The sequence below is a fragment of the Neophocaena asiaeorientalis genome, unplaced genomic scaffold, assembly GCF_003031525.2.
Source record: "Neophocaena asiaeorientalis asiaeorientalis breed wild unplaced genomic scaffold, Neophocaena_asiaeorientalis_V1.1 scaffold521, whole genome shotgun sequence".
NCBI lineage: Eukaryota > Metazoa > Chordata > Mammalia > Artiodactyla > Phocoenidae > Neophocaena > Neophocaena asiaeorientalis.
Window position 1 is genome coordinate 6,233,047 of NW_020174712.1, and position 14,782 is coordinate 6,247,828.

The 14,782-nt window shown below is 34.1% G+C and overlaps 1 protein-coding gene across 23 annotated transcripts in view; it reads right to left on the reverse strand.

Moving 5' to 3' along the window:
- Window positions 1-14,782, reverse strand: part of PCM1 (pericentriolar material 1) — a 90,193-nt gene that overhangs the window by 16,913 nt on the left and 58,498 nt on the right. For 8 of the 23 annotated variants that reach the window (XM_024759878.1, XM_024759894.1, XM_024759883.1 and 5 more), the window contains 7 exons: window positions 13,289-13,453; window positions 10,952-11,008; window positions 8,421-8,593; window positions 7,952-8,083; window positions 4,040-4,160; window positions 2,928-3,086; window positions 2,315-2,454 (listed from right to left, as the gene is read on the reverse strand). In XM_024759878.1, the coding sequence (XP_024615646.1) occupies window positions 2,315-2,454; window positions 2,928-3,086; window positions 4,040-4,160; window positions 7,952-8,083; window positions 8,421-8,593; window positions 10,952-11,008; window positions 13,289-13,453 (947 nt within the window). The remainder of the gene's footprint in view (window positions 1-2,314; window positions 2,455-2,927; window positions 3,087-4,039; window positions 4,161-7,951; window positions 8,084-8,420; window positions 8,594-10,951; window positions 11,009-13,288; window positions 13,454-14,782) is intronic. The other 15 variants (XM_024759899.1, XM_024759898.1, XM_024759897.1 and 12 more) reach the window with 3 other exon arrangements.

Consider the following 14,782-nt stretch of genomic DNA (forward strand, 5'->3'; position numbering starts at 1 on the left):
ATCAGTCTGAAAATCAAAGTCAAGGTTTGGTGGTTCCATTCACTTACTAATTAATTATTTACTGAGTACCTACTACCTGCATGTACTATACTTGGCACTGGTAAGACAGTAACCAAAACAGTTTAACATCTCTGATGTAAATCTTCCATTACTTCATGGAGCTTACATGTAACAAGAGAGTCAGACAAAATAAATAAGCAAATATTAAATAGGTTATAAGGTGACAAGCACTATGAAGATAAAGAAAAGCGATAAGGAGTAGGGCAGATCTGCTCACCCAATAAGTAACATTTGATTAAAGCCCTGAGGGTTCAAAGGAAAAAGCCATGCAGGTATGTGAAGGAAGAGCATTCCAGGTAGAAGTATCAGCAAGTGCCCAAGCTTTAAAAAGTGTTAGCAACGCTAGCAGGAGAGTTGAAAGATTAGAAGAGGAAGCTGAGACAGAAAGAACCATTTGGAGCTGCTGTGGGTGCCCAGGAAAAGGCTAAGTTTTTCACTTTTCACATGGAATAATTTGGGCATAGACAGATGGATCCTCTCTCTCCTCTTGGCTATCACATCTCTTCAGAGAAAGCAGTTTCTATAACTGCCTTTTCAAGGATCTCTCTTCTCTTAAAATATTCCAAAGAAAAAAAAAATATTCCAAAGAAAGCAATTACTTCCACCAAGGGAAGAAATGTAACTATATGGAAACAACTTTCTGTTGTCAACATCCTACACATTGGTAAGTACAAGTAGCTTGTAAGAAATGAGCCCAGTGACAACATATTTTGGAGTTTCCCACATCTGAATGAAAAGACCATCTTTTCATTTTTAATTTTTAAAATTTCCACTTTAAATGAGAATGTAAAAGGGGCCATCTCAGAAAGAAGGCCTGGCTTGCACGCTTCTTTCTCTCCCCTTTTGTCATTAAACAAAATTAATGGTACTGCTTACTATTCTCACTGTTAGTAGGAATATAAATTGTTAACCTTTCTGAGGGACAATGCACATAAGGCCCCAAAGCCTTAAAAATATTCATACCCTTAAAGCTCGAAATTCTATGTCTAAGAATTATTTCTGAGGAAATAAAAATGGGATGTGTATTTAAATTTAGCTAAATCATTTAAGTATTGTTCATAATAGTGAAAAAGAAACCAGAATAAACATAAATGTTTAACAACAGGAACTGACAAAATAACAGGAAATTCTGTTCTATGAATACTCAGCCCTCACAGTAGCAATCAACATAGCTCACTGCTGGCAGTCCTACTTAGTCAACTCTGGCTCTTCCTCTTTTGCACAACTTTTATCCTGGGCCCCAGTTCTAGGCCACCTTCTCTTATCTAGTGCTGGGCTTTAGGTGACCCTACCTACTGATAGTAGGACCGGATTTCCAAAATATATCCCAACTGTCTACTTCTCCCCATCTTTAGTGCCACACCCTTGTCTAAGCCATTAACATTTCTCACCTGTCTCATTGTTCTTCTGAGCCCTATATTTAATTCTCCACAAACAAACCAGACTTTGTTTCTCTCTTACTTAAAATCTTCTAGGAGTTTCCCTTCGAACTTCGAACAAAATCCAAACTCCTAACCATACCTATGATGTTCTATGTAACTGGCCCTTCCCCCTTCTCCAACATCATCTCACACAAATTTCCTACAGCCACATGATCCTTCATCCAGTTCCTTAACATGCCAAGCTAGCTTCTAATTTAAGGCCTTCCTCTCTCTGGCAGGATCTTGCCTTAAGCTGGCTCCTTACGCAAACCCCTGTTTAAACGTTCCCTCTTTAAAATTTAGCCTTCCCTGATCATCCAGTCAAAAATAGACACCATCACATCACCATATTTTAATTCTCTGCATGGCATGTATGACTACCTGATATATATCTACTTATATGTTTTATATTTACTTTTTTAATCCATATTCTCATCTTAGCATGTAAGCTCCATGTTAGCAAAGGTCTTGACTTGTTCACTACTATATGCCAGGTTTTGTGGACAAAGTAGGCATCTTACAAATATTCTTGAATGAATAATGAATCAACAGTGTGTAACCATTAAAAAATACGTTGTAGAAAACAGCAATTCAGAAAGATGTTTGTATTATTAATATCTGTAAAAAGAAGAATGCACAAATATATGGACAAAATATTACAGAAAGGTTGACAAAATATTGACAGGAGCTATCTCTGGGTGCCAAATTATGAGTGATTTTTAGTTTTCACTTTTGTTTACCTATTTTCTTAATTTATTACAATGGAGTCTTTGGTATGAATTTTAAAAATAAATAAAGAACAGTATATTTATTTTTAAAAATTAATTGCTTACCTTCAAAAAGGGAATGACTTCTTTCATAATTGCTTTAATTTGCCGGTCCAGTTGCTGTGTATCAATTCTAGGACATGGGACAGTAGAAACTTCACTTACAGATTGCTGTGAACTATGATTTTCAATAATAGGAGTTTCCACTTTAAAAAAGAAAATGCTGTATTAGCAAAATAAAGTCTATGATGTTATATGTATACACTTACGCAAAATTCTAAAGAATATTAAACTCTGATGATTTTATGCTAAAATAACATAATGGAACAGCCATGTAGTTCTAGTACCCCTGATAATTAAAAGAAAAGTGGTCCAAAAAATCCCCATTAGGGCCTCCCTGGTGGCGCAGTGGTTGAGAGTCCGCCTGCCGATGCAGGGGACGCGGGTTCTTGCCCCGGTCTGGGAAGATCCCACATGCCGCGGAGCGGCTGGGCCCGTGAGCCATGGCCGCTGAGCCTGCGCATCCGGAGCCTGTGCTCCACAACGGGAGAGGCCACAACAGTGAGAGGCCCCCGTACCACACACACACAAAAAAAATCCCCATTACACATCACATGGGGCTCTTATTTTTTTATAAATGGAGCAATGAGTCTTACTTTTAATCAATTCAAGAACACACCTTCTAAACTATCAACCGTAGTCGGGGCAGCAGCACCATCCTCATCCTCTATAATCCTGCAGGTGCATCTGACATTTGTGTTACTTTCAGTCTCAGTCTTCATACGCTCATATTCTCTCATTCTGGCTAATGCTTGATCTAAGTGAATCACAGTGTTACCTGCATATGGAACAGAAATATTTCTAGAGGATATAAAAGCAAACTTTTTCATGTATTCCATAAAATTTATTAATAAAAAAAATAATGTCTGAACATAGGTAAGAAAAACTACCTTTAACAAGTTCCAGATACTGTACTATTTGGGTACTTGGCATACACTATCACATTTATTTAATCCTTAAAATAACTCTATAAAGTAGATGGTGGTACCCTCATTTTCACAGAACTTAAGTGACTGCCCAAGGTTTCACAGCCAGTTAAATACAGAATCAAGAATGGGAACCCAGGTCTCTCAGACTCTCAAGTCCATGAATACTTGGGTATAGTTTGATGTGCTACAGTCTGGAAAATGAAGCAGGCACTTGGGCATCTTTCTTTTCTCTAATTTCCTTTCCAAATTTAGGACTTGGGTTTTTTCTCTCTGACCTATGCAACCCTCTAAGCTTTTGTTTTACTACTGATGTAAAAAAATGCAATGTGCCATACCTCAGAGTTACCTGGGTTTCCCACTATAAATTATATATGCTAAGAAATTTCAGTTCTTACCCAAATTATGAAGTTAACATTTTTATTGAAGACGTGATTGGATGAAGCATTGCTACCTCTGAATTTTTCCTACTAATTAACTGGAAGACCTTAAAGGATGACCTTTAAGGGAAAGGAAATTAACATTCTCTGAACTTCTATTAGGCATGCTAGAGAGTTCTGTGGATTTTTCACAAGAACATAGCAAGGTAAATAGGACCCCATTTCCTTAGTATATGCAGAGAGTCAGAAAAGTTAGATGATTTGCCCAGAGTTAACAATTCTTGAATTTAGACTGATGGATGGATAGACTTTTAAGTCCACATTCTTTCCACCACATCTTGCCTTTCTAGACTTTTGTTTCCTTATCAATGCCATTCAAAGACTATATTAAAGTCATGTTCTAAGATTATAAATATTTTGCTTACCCAGATCATCTGTTGCAAAAGGCTCAAAATTTGAAGATACAGACATGACACTAGCATTATCAGCATCATTTTGCTCACTTATTTTATGTGTTTCTCTCTCAAAGTTCTTCTCAAAAGTTTCCTAAGTTATAGTTTAAAAAAACAAAAGTCACTAATATTTCTTTTAAAATTTTATGATTAATATTAAAAATTTAACATAGAAACTAAGTATTTGCATAAAACACTTAAAACTGTGATATAATGAAAGTTATAAAAAGTTGAATACAGAGTCACAGAGAATATTAAAATATTAAGTAACCTTGCAGAACACTTTGTCATTATGGAGATGAAAATACACAGGCCCAGCTACTAATTAAATTCTATCTTGGAAAAGGTAACATTATTTCTACACCATCAGAGAAACTCTATCTTCAAACTCTAACAATGCCTAGTACCTTACTATGATATCTGGTTGTCTCAGAAGAAAAACATGACAGCATCATTCATATTTTTTAAAATTAACTTTATTGAAATATAATTTACATACAATGCACCCATTAAGTGTACAGTTTGATGAGTTTTGAAAAATATATGCACCAACACAACCATCTTTCCTAAATATAAAGACCATTTCCACCAGTCCAGAGAGTTCCTTTGTATCCTCTACACCCCACTCATATGATTTCTATTACCACACATTAGTTCTGCTAGTTCTAGAGCTTTATATAAAATGGAACCACTCATTATATACTCTTCGGTGTCTGGCTTCTTTCACTATGTTTCTGAAATTAATCCATGTTGTTGTGTGTTTCAGAAGTTCATTATTTTTTAATGGCTGAAATAGTATTCCATTGTATGGATATACCACCGTTTGTTTATCCATTTATCTGCTGATGTTCCAGTTTGAGGCTATCATGACTAAAGATCCTACGAACATTAGTGTACAAGTATTTGTGGACATGTTTTCATTTCTCTTGGATGAGTACCTAGAAGAGAAATTGCTGGGTCACATGCCAAGTTTATGTTTAACTTTATAAGAAACTGCCGAACTGCTTTCCAACGTGGCTGTACAATTTTTACAATCCTACAAGCCGTGTGAGAGCTCCAACTGCTCCAAATTCACACCAATACTTCTCATTGTCAATCTTTTAAATTTCAGCCTTTCTAGTGGATGTGAGATAGTACCTCACGTAGTTCTGATTTGCACACTGGTCATTTATATATCTTCTTTTGTGAAGCATATGTTCAAATCTCTTGCCCATTTTTTTTGAGTTGATTTCTTACAATTGAGTTGTAAAAGTTCCTTATATAGTCAGGATTTGTCTTTTACACAGTCATTTGCCAGATATATGTACTGAGGTTGTTTTCTCCTAATGGTATCTTTTGAAAAGCAGAAAGATTTTATTTTTATGAAGGCTGATTTATCAATTTTTTTCTTTTCATATTTAGTGCTGTGTCCTACGAAATCTCTGCTTATGTCAAAATCATGATTTGTTTTCTTTTAGAAGTTTTATAGTTTTAACTTTTCCAGGACTGTAAGTAGTTTCAAATTAATTTTTGTGTGTAGCGTGATTAGGAGAGAGCCTCAATTATATTTTGACTGTAACTCATTTCACAATTGTGTTCTTTCCTAGCTACTGATCTTTTAAAGTTTTCTCTTAAATTATGAAATGACAGGTTTGTCCCTGATTAAAGGAAATGCAGGCATTAGGGAACATGTTTTAAGAAATGGAACCATTTTGCTACTCCTTTAAGTAAGACTTGAAGGTAGATGTGCCTTTGCCATTTTATAGCACCCTGGAGTAGAAGATGCAAGTTGTTTCTTCCTCTTCCTAAATCTCAATTCCTCAACCTCCTTGACTATAATCCCCAGATGTCTACTTTAATTCTCTCTTTCATGGCATGAAGACTTTTACACGCTCTGAAAGGTATGTGTAAAAGCTCCATAAATGGAACTCAAAGGACCTTGGCCTAGAAACATGGAGAATGAGACTCTATATCCAACCAGTATGGTAACCACTAGCCCTGCAGCTATTTAAATAAAATTTAAAATTTAGTTCCTCAATTCCAATAGTCACATTTCAAGTGCTCGATAGCCACATGTGGCTAATGGGTACTGTATTAGACAATGAAGATATAAGACATTTCCATCACTGTAGAAAGTTCTACTGGACAGCACTGCTCTAGATCTGCTAAGACACTTACTTATAACGTATTACTGTATCTTTAAATTTTAACTTTAAAACCTTGTCAGGTTAACTTTATCATAAATTGCAGCTTAATTTTCAAAATTTACTGTTGATGATGCAAACCAATGGGTTCAAATCCTTTAAAATAATTGGAAGTAATGCCGCCTATCTGAAATTTGGATAAAAAGAAAGGCACTGGAGTTAAGGCTATAAAATTACTAAAAGAGATTTCTAAGAACAGACACTCTTCATGCTCCCTCAGTAAGTTATTTCAGTGCCTAATCAACTTAAATATAACCTAGTAGCTCCTATTTTTTATGTATACAGCTGGACCACTTTTCATTTCCCACGAAAAAAGAGAACACAATTTTTCAATTAGTTAAAATAACAATTAATCCCAAGTAGCAATTAGTTACATTAATTTGTATTTGCTATTATAAATCAACCAAAACCATGTAGTTCTTGCACACAGGTTTATGTTCATAGTAATACAGGAGTTGGAGCCTAGTGAAGAAAAGTTTTAAGCAGGAAAGATGACTTGGGGAAGTATTGTTTTAAACATGAGTAAAATAAAAGAGCAAAAATTGAGAAAAAGTCCTCAATAATTGTAAGGAAATTACTATACATGAAGAGGAGAAGATGATCTTTTTGAGAAAACACTGTCTTTTCAGAAAAAAACATGTATGTTATCATATTAACAATGGGCAGAAATACAGTAATATGCTTCCAACTCTATACCTATAGCAGGTATTTGCTAATCAATTATGACACTCTTATCCATGAATATCCAGGTGCTGAAGTTGGTATAAAAAAGAATGTACTGGGCTTCCCTGGTGGCGCAGTGGTTGAGAGTCTGCCTGCCGATCCAGGGGACACAGGTTCGTGCCCTGGTCTGGGAAGATCCCACATGCCGCGGAGCGGCTGGGCCCGTGAGCCATGGCCGTTGAGCCTGCGCGTCCGGAGCCTGTGCTCCGCAACGGGAGAGGCCACAACAGTGAGAGGCCCGCGTACCGCAAAAAAATAAATAAATAAAAATAAAATAAAAAAGAATGTACTTGTTATCCCAGGACCACATATAATCTTTTACAACAGAATCAGGGTTTGAACCTTTAAATAGGTGATTTCAAATGCCTAGTTCATTATCTCCTCAGTATCCTTGTAGTTTGCCATACAGTTATCCAATCCAGTATGTGTGAGGTAGGTGTTATTTGGAGGACATAGTTTATTGAAAATATACATTTTCCTCACCACTCTTTTCCATTTCCAGGCCCTTTTTACTTTACTCAAAAATTTCTTCATCAATTTTAATATATTAAATTACATTTTCTTCCAGGCTTTCTTTTGTCTAGGCTTCTCTTCTAACTCAAAGACGAACTCAATTTATCTTGTATTTACTCAAGGGTTCTTTGATCTAACTGCTGTCTGGTTTACTCAATGTCTTGAACAAAGACAACAATTTTTACTGAGTGTCTATTATGACTCAACTCCTATGTTGGACAAAGGAGATATAAATATGGCTATTTCAGACCTTATAACTTATTAATTTTGGTGTTTGACTGCTGTCATATTGTGACTGAATTTTATACCTCACCTCAAAATAAAGCAATACACTACACTCAGCTTTTTAAAAAAGCTAAAAAACAAATATATTAGGTATACTCACAATTTATTAACAACCTACTTAACTTTTGTTAGCTGCATACTGAAATTATATCTACAATTTCATTAATCATTATCAGCTTACATCATCAGTAGTAGCAAGGCTTTCACTGGGAGTAAGTTCTGAGTTTGATGCTATCCAAGTACCAGAATTCACTGACTTTACGTTTTCCCCTTCTTTTTCATGGTTCTCAGAAATATGTCTGGATACTATGTCCTAAATAAGGAAATAAGATAGCTATGAAAAACATTTGTGTTTAATCACAAAATTAAAAGTAGAAGTAGATACCAGAACAAATGCAATACTCCTGACCTCAAAGGTTAACTATGAGGAAGACATAACATTTAGGATAAAACACTAAAAAACTGCTCAGAAAAAGACTTTACCTAAAGCTACATAAGCTATATAAGATTATTAAAATGGCATGGAAATACATAAAAAAACAGATCAAAATACTTATGGAACAAGGACATACTTCAGTCTAAGAAAGTAACCAGACAGAATGGTGGAAAATGGCAGTACCAGAAAGTGTAGGGGAAAAAATGTTAGATACCTGCAAGGCATATAAAGCCCTCTGTCTCAAATAGTCTGTATTCAGTAGCTGAAGTTCATGGAAGAGTTCAATAAGAAAATGTGGACGAGATTCATTTTGAGAAATCAACGTAGCTACTTCAGAATAAATGGTATCCCGCAAAGCTTCAAACATGGAAAAATCACTCCCGGTTTCTGGAAGATATAAAAAGATCAGGAAGTTAATATTGATGAAATACATTCCTATTTCTTATAACTTGCAACATTACTCTCACCTTTAAACTACTTAAAACACAATTCTATTTCAGAGCTTTTAAAGTAGAATAAAAATCTTAAAATTACCAAGAAAAAAATAATCTTAAAAATATCAAGATATACACTAAATATTTACTAGAGAAATAACGTTACTTAGCATTACTTAGAGCAAAGTTATTTCTCAATGGAAAATCTTACACATTTCATAGGAATAATCAGTGGAAATCTTTCAGCACTTGAATGAAATAAGCAAATTGCAAACAATTTTCTTTTTTTGCTAATATGAATTTTTTTACAGAAAAGGAAATCCGTTTATTTTGTTAATGTTGAGAACTAAATGCTGCCAAGGAAACATACTATTTTAAGGCTTATCTAGTTAGGTCTACTGATTCTCAAATCTCCGCAATCATGCTGTATTGATGAAAAACTGAATTTGTAACTATAACAAAATAGGTCAATTTTACTACAGTGTCTTACTGACATACTCATTATAAGTTGGAGCAAGCAGTGAGGCTAATGAAGTTTTCAGTTTCACAGAATCTAGGCATCACTCTATTATTTAGCAACAATTCTGCTGCATATATTTGTTTATAGCAAAGAATTATCACCCTTAAAGGTATACACTCAGACCTTTACTTTTAAGAGCACAAATTAGGAACTGTTCCCATTTTGAGTTCTCTACGGAAAAAAAAAAAAAATTTCCAGTGTTCTTCTAGCTATCAAATTCTGTAAACTTTCTAGAGTAATAGTAGAACCACAAGCAGCTAAATATTCAAGTTCTACAAAAATCAGTGATAAGTTTTCAAGGAAGAGAATTTGAAATGTTGAGTGTTTTAATATATTGTGCTTTCAAATAAACATGCAAAGATCATTAAGATTTTAAAAATTCACTTTTTGCAAGAGAGAAATTTTAAAAATGCAAAGCAAATGTGGTTTAATGAAAAAACTTTCCATTAATTTACTAGGCAAATTAACATCCTCAGGCCTCAATTTCCACAAGTATAAAATAATAAGGGTAATAAATATGCAACTTCCCTATCTTGCCTCAGACATTTATGAGTATAAAATGAAATAATATACTAAAATTCTCTTAGTAGTTTTAAAATGTTCAAATGTGCTATGTTACCATAAAAATATTTACTATGAGCAGGAACCAGAACTATCTCTGTAGGAAATCTCTATTTATAGGAAAAATCCAGGTAAGAAGATGGGATGTCACACAAACTTTCCCAATTTATATACTATATTGTAGTTTGATCAGTTGTTTCAGAAAAAGTTTTTTATTTTAAAGATATAAGAACAAAGCATATTTAATTACCTCTGTATGTGATAAAATTATCACTCTAAATTATATATCAGTAAAGATTAAATTATTCCCGAAAAATAAATTATGCCAAACATATGCTTCATCCCTCCCACCTACAATAGAAAAGTGGAAAGTTTTTGCCAGTTTCTCCTCCTGGCCTAAAATGCATTAGTTTAGGCTAGAAAAATCCTTGATCTCAGCCAGATTTTTCTGACTCCATCTTGTTTTTATCCTACTTTCAGAGTTCTTTTCTTCTTTAGGAAGTACCACTGATACATTTAGCTTCCTCCATGCTAGGTCCTTGGTTTTTTTGTTTTCTTTAAATTCCCCTAGAGGTTCATACAGGCTTTTCTTTTTTACTCATGTATAGCACAGGAGGCATTAAAGAATATTTACAATTCTAAATCATACAGAACCATGTCTAAAGAAAATTCATAGTTTAAGGACAAAAATAGCATTCTGCAATTTTCCATGATCTTTATGTATCATGGTCTTTGCATGTCATAGCTGTTTTTGTTCAACGGTTTATTTTTTTATACATGTTGACTGGTAAGGAAAAATAAGAACTACAACAGAAGTCATACACAATACTTAACACTGTAAATCAGAGCTAAGAATAAAAGTAACTATATTTTTGTTTCCAAAAAATATGAATGCTCATAAGCATTTAAAGAATACAAGATAAATAACTTCAAATAAAACACTAAATTATAAAAACATTTTCTATTATCTACATGAATGTGTTGGTTATGTTACATACACTAACAGAAAATGAAAATAAGAAAAGCAGCCAATTTTACCAACCAAGTAAAGAATTATAAATGAAAACCTTCAGAATTTAGTAAGTATGAATTCTTTCTCTTTTACCAGCCAAATAACACATACACACTAAACTAAATCTAAAAAATTAATTAGAACAATAAAACTAAGGATTTTTAGGACCAATGGAAGAATTAACAAAAAGTGGACACCAAAACTAAGCAGATTGTTACCTGGCGCTTCATTGCATGCATTTCTGTTAGACTGCTGTAGTATTCTCCTAGCATGTGCTGTAGGAAAGGGCAGACATAAGGATGAACATAAAATGTGTATGAATAGTAAAGACAGGGTCTGTAACATGAATAAATGAATGAAAAAAAGAAATAAGCAAATTTCTTTAAAATCGTTTGCCTGAACTGAAATGTTATCACAAGGTATGGTTTATGCTCTGTTTAAAAATAATCTCTCTTCAGGGAAAATATCAAAAGATCTGCTATAAACTTGTGTTGATGTGACTGATGATGACTATCATAATAAACTTCTACCATTCACTCTTAGAAGCATACACATCAAAGGGAACCCCCCACAACCCCCGAGGGAGAAGAGGACTGTATACAGTTCAATACTAGCAGCCGTATATGCTACAATCTAATGATCATATAACAAAAACTACTCTTAGGTGCTATAAAGAATTTTAGGGTAATGGTTAAAACTATAACTGTCTTTTTAGAAAAGAGGAATATTTATATTATTCAAACATTTTTTTAGTTCACCAAAATTTGATGCTTATATGTTTCTAAGTGACAGTAATAAGATCTGAAGTACTATGACCAACTATCAATTATTTAGGTAACTGACATCTAAGTTATTAAGCCTATCAATTTAGTGCCTTTCTCCAACCTCCACCCAACTGTTTATTGTTTGAAGACATCAGTATTTGATAAAGATAGTGAAAGGAGATGGAAACTACAAAACTTTGGTAAAATGCTAGGGTCGGAACAACAGAATTGATATGTGTGACAAAAGGATCTTGGACTTAACAGGAGACCAGGAATGAAACTTCGGTTCTACCATCTGCTAGCAATACAACCTTGAGGAGGTCATTTCAAAATATGAATAAATGTGATGTTTCTTTTCTGATTACAAAAGTAATAAATACTCATTATAAGTTTTATAAAATATAGAGGAGTTTAAAGATAATAAAACCACTATTAACATTTTGATGCATTCTCTTCCAGCTTTTTTATCCAGATTTTTGTTTAAAATAGTTGGAATCATAATGTTCAGTCAACACCTAAATCCCAATTTCTTCTTTTCACTTTTGTTTCCTTAGGATGGATGCCTACAAGTACTGGGTTAAGGGCATGACATTTTTCCCAAAAACCTGTACCAGTTTATACTACTGGTCCTTTATGAGCACTGGGAAAAAACAGGCACCCCCTCTAATCATGTTTCCTCATCTGCAAAATGAAAACAAAATGAATTGAAAGGATTATGAGGCTCAAATGAGATGAGTAATTTGTTTACTTTGTAAACAGTAAAGCATACTACAAATGGTAGCTACTATTATCATTTTCACCAAGGGTCTTACTGACAACTGAAAATTTAGAGTCTATATTTACTGCCTCCCTCTCCATATTTCTTTGAGACGTACTTATTCTTTATAAATCAGGGACGTGCCAGTATTTACTTAAACTAAAATGGCGGCAAATACTTATGACTCCATTCATTCAATAAACACTCACTGAGTGCCCACCACGTGTCAGGTTCCATGCTAACATTTAAGATACAAATATGAAAAAATATTATCTACTGCCAAAGGAACCAAAAAGGTGATACAGACACTTAAACAAGTAAATACTACATAATGTGATACAGGCAACAAAAGAGGTTTACACAGGTTATGACAGAAAAACAAAAAGGAGAAAGGGTAACCTCTCCCAGCTTGGATTTGGATACAGTTCCAGAGTTGCAGAATTAAGATTTTACTTAAGAGCCAGCAGAGACAAAGGCCAACAAAGAGCAAAAAGGACCTGAGGCAGGAAGGACAACTGCTGAGGTAAGACAACTGCTGAGGTGGCTATGGGAAAACTTCAGTTTAGTGCCACTGAAAGAGTCAAGTTCAAGGCACAGGGTGTGAGAAATGAGTCTGGAGAGGCAGGAAGGAATCAAATCTCTGCTGGTCAGATATGTTACATTGAGGCATCTGGGCTTTCTCCTGCAGGCACGGTGAAGGCCAAAGATTTTAAGCAGGGGAACGATGTGATTTTGTATCCAACTCTTATTCAGATAATATTTTCAGAATTTCAAATTAGGAGTACCAAATTAATGTCAACTATACTTGTTCATTCAGAATTTTATCAAAATGCATCAAAAGATAGTATCACAATAATAAAATATATTCCAGTTTACACTTCTTGACATCAAGAACTGTGTACTGTAAACTCTACTATAAAACCTTTCACATGATAGAAAAGTGTGATAGATGAATTTTAAGCTTGTTTTAATATAGCTTTTCAAATCTAAGGTGAAAAGTCCTTAAATTAAAACAAACCAAAAAACGAACATACCTGAAGACATTTCTGTAGACCTACTATATCTTAGTATTTTTTCCAGCTGCTCATGATTCTTTCTGCTGAATACTTTTGCTTGAACAGGCTCTTCAGTCTGGGCTGAATGTCTGTTCCTACTTTTGCAAGGTTCACATGTGCTAGACATACTGGCACTTTCATACCCTTGAGTAAAAAAAGTGACAACTGTTATCAGTTGCAACTAACTCAAACTGAAAGGGAAATTGATTTCCATAGTGAAACAGTATAGGTCACTCAATTTAGAATGCTGTGAAGGCCTGGTATAACTAGAAATCAAAATAGTAAATAGTATGTTTCAGAAAAATCTTTGCGATAACCTTTGTAGGCACAGGATAACAGTAATAAATTCTAACACTTCATTGTCCTTCGATATTCATCTCAATGAATACATCCCAACTCAAACTACATGGTAGATAGACCTTATATAACCCAAATTCTCTACTAGACTCCAAGCTAACAATTTTTCAGTATTAGGAAATACAAGAAAAAATCACATCTAATCTATATATGTCCATGATAGACAGAAGAATAAGGGGCATTAAATAATCAGATGTCTGCTTTTGTATACCTTTTGTTTAATATGACTTGGTATAAAGCCTTCCCCACCCATAGGTTATACATATATTCTATTAACTCTTCCAAGTTTGGGTATTAATCTTTTTTTCAGTTACTTTTCGGCATCTAGCACAACGTAGGAATTCAACTTTATTTTGTTCCACATGGATAGTTGGTTACACCTACCCTTTTCCCACTGAATTAAAATGCAACCTTGGTCAATATATTAAATCTCCACATTTATTGGGTTTTACTTCTGGGCATTCCATCTGTTTAACTTATCTATTCCAATGCCACAGAAGTTCTACACTATGTTTAAACACCTGGTAAGACAAGTCCTATCTAGCTTCTTTTCTTAGCTATTTTTGGACACTGGTCCTTCCACAGAAGTTTTGAGATCTTTTTCCCCCAATTTCAAAAACAATCCATGAGGATTCAAAATAGAAACACATTAAAAGTATTTATTAATTTGAGGAGAATTTACTTATTTTTAAATATTTATTTATATATTTATTTGGCTATGCCAGGTCTTAGCTGCAGCACAGGGGATCGTTGTTGCAGCGTGCAGAATCTTTAGTTGCAATTTTATAAATTCTAACTTAAGAACACAGTTATGCTTTTATATTTGCTTAATCTTGTTTCGTGTTCTTCAAAAAAATTTTTATAGATCTCGTAATTTCTTGTTAAATTTATTCCTAAGTATTTTTGGTCCCAGTAGCTTTGGATACTACTATGAAAAGAATACTCCCTGCCACTGCCATTTCTACTGGGTATTACTATGATAGAGAAAAATATTTACACACTTATTTCATAATCTTATTTCATAATTACTTTACTAACTTAGCTAACTTAGGTAGCTGTTTTCCAGTGTCTCTCGGGCTAGCTTAGAAAATATATAAAATTTGTTTCCCTCCTTTT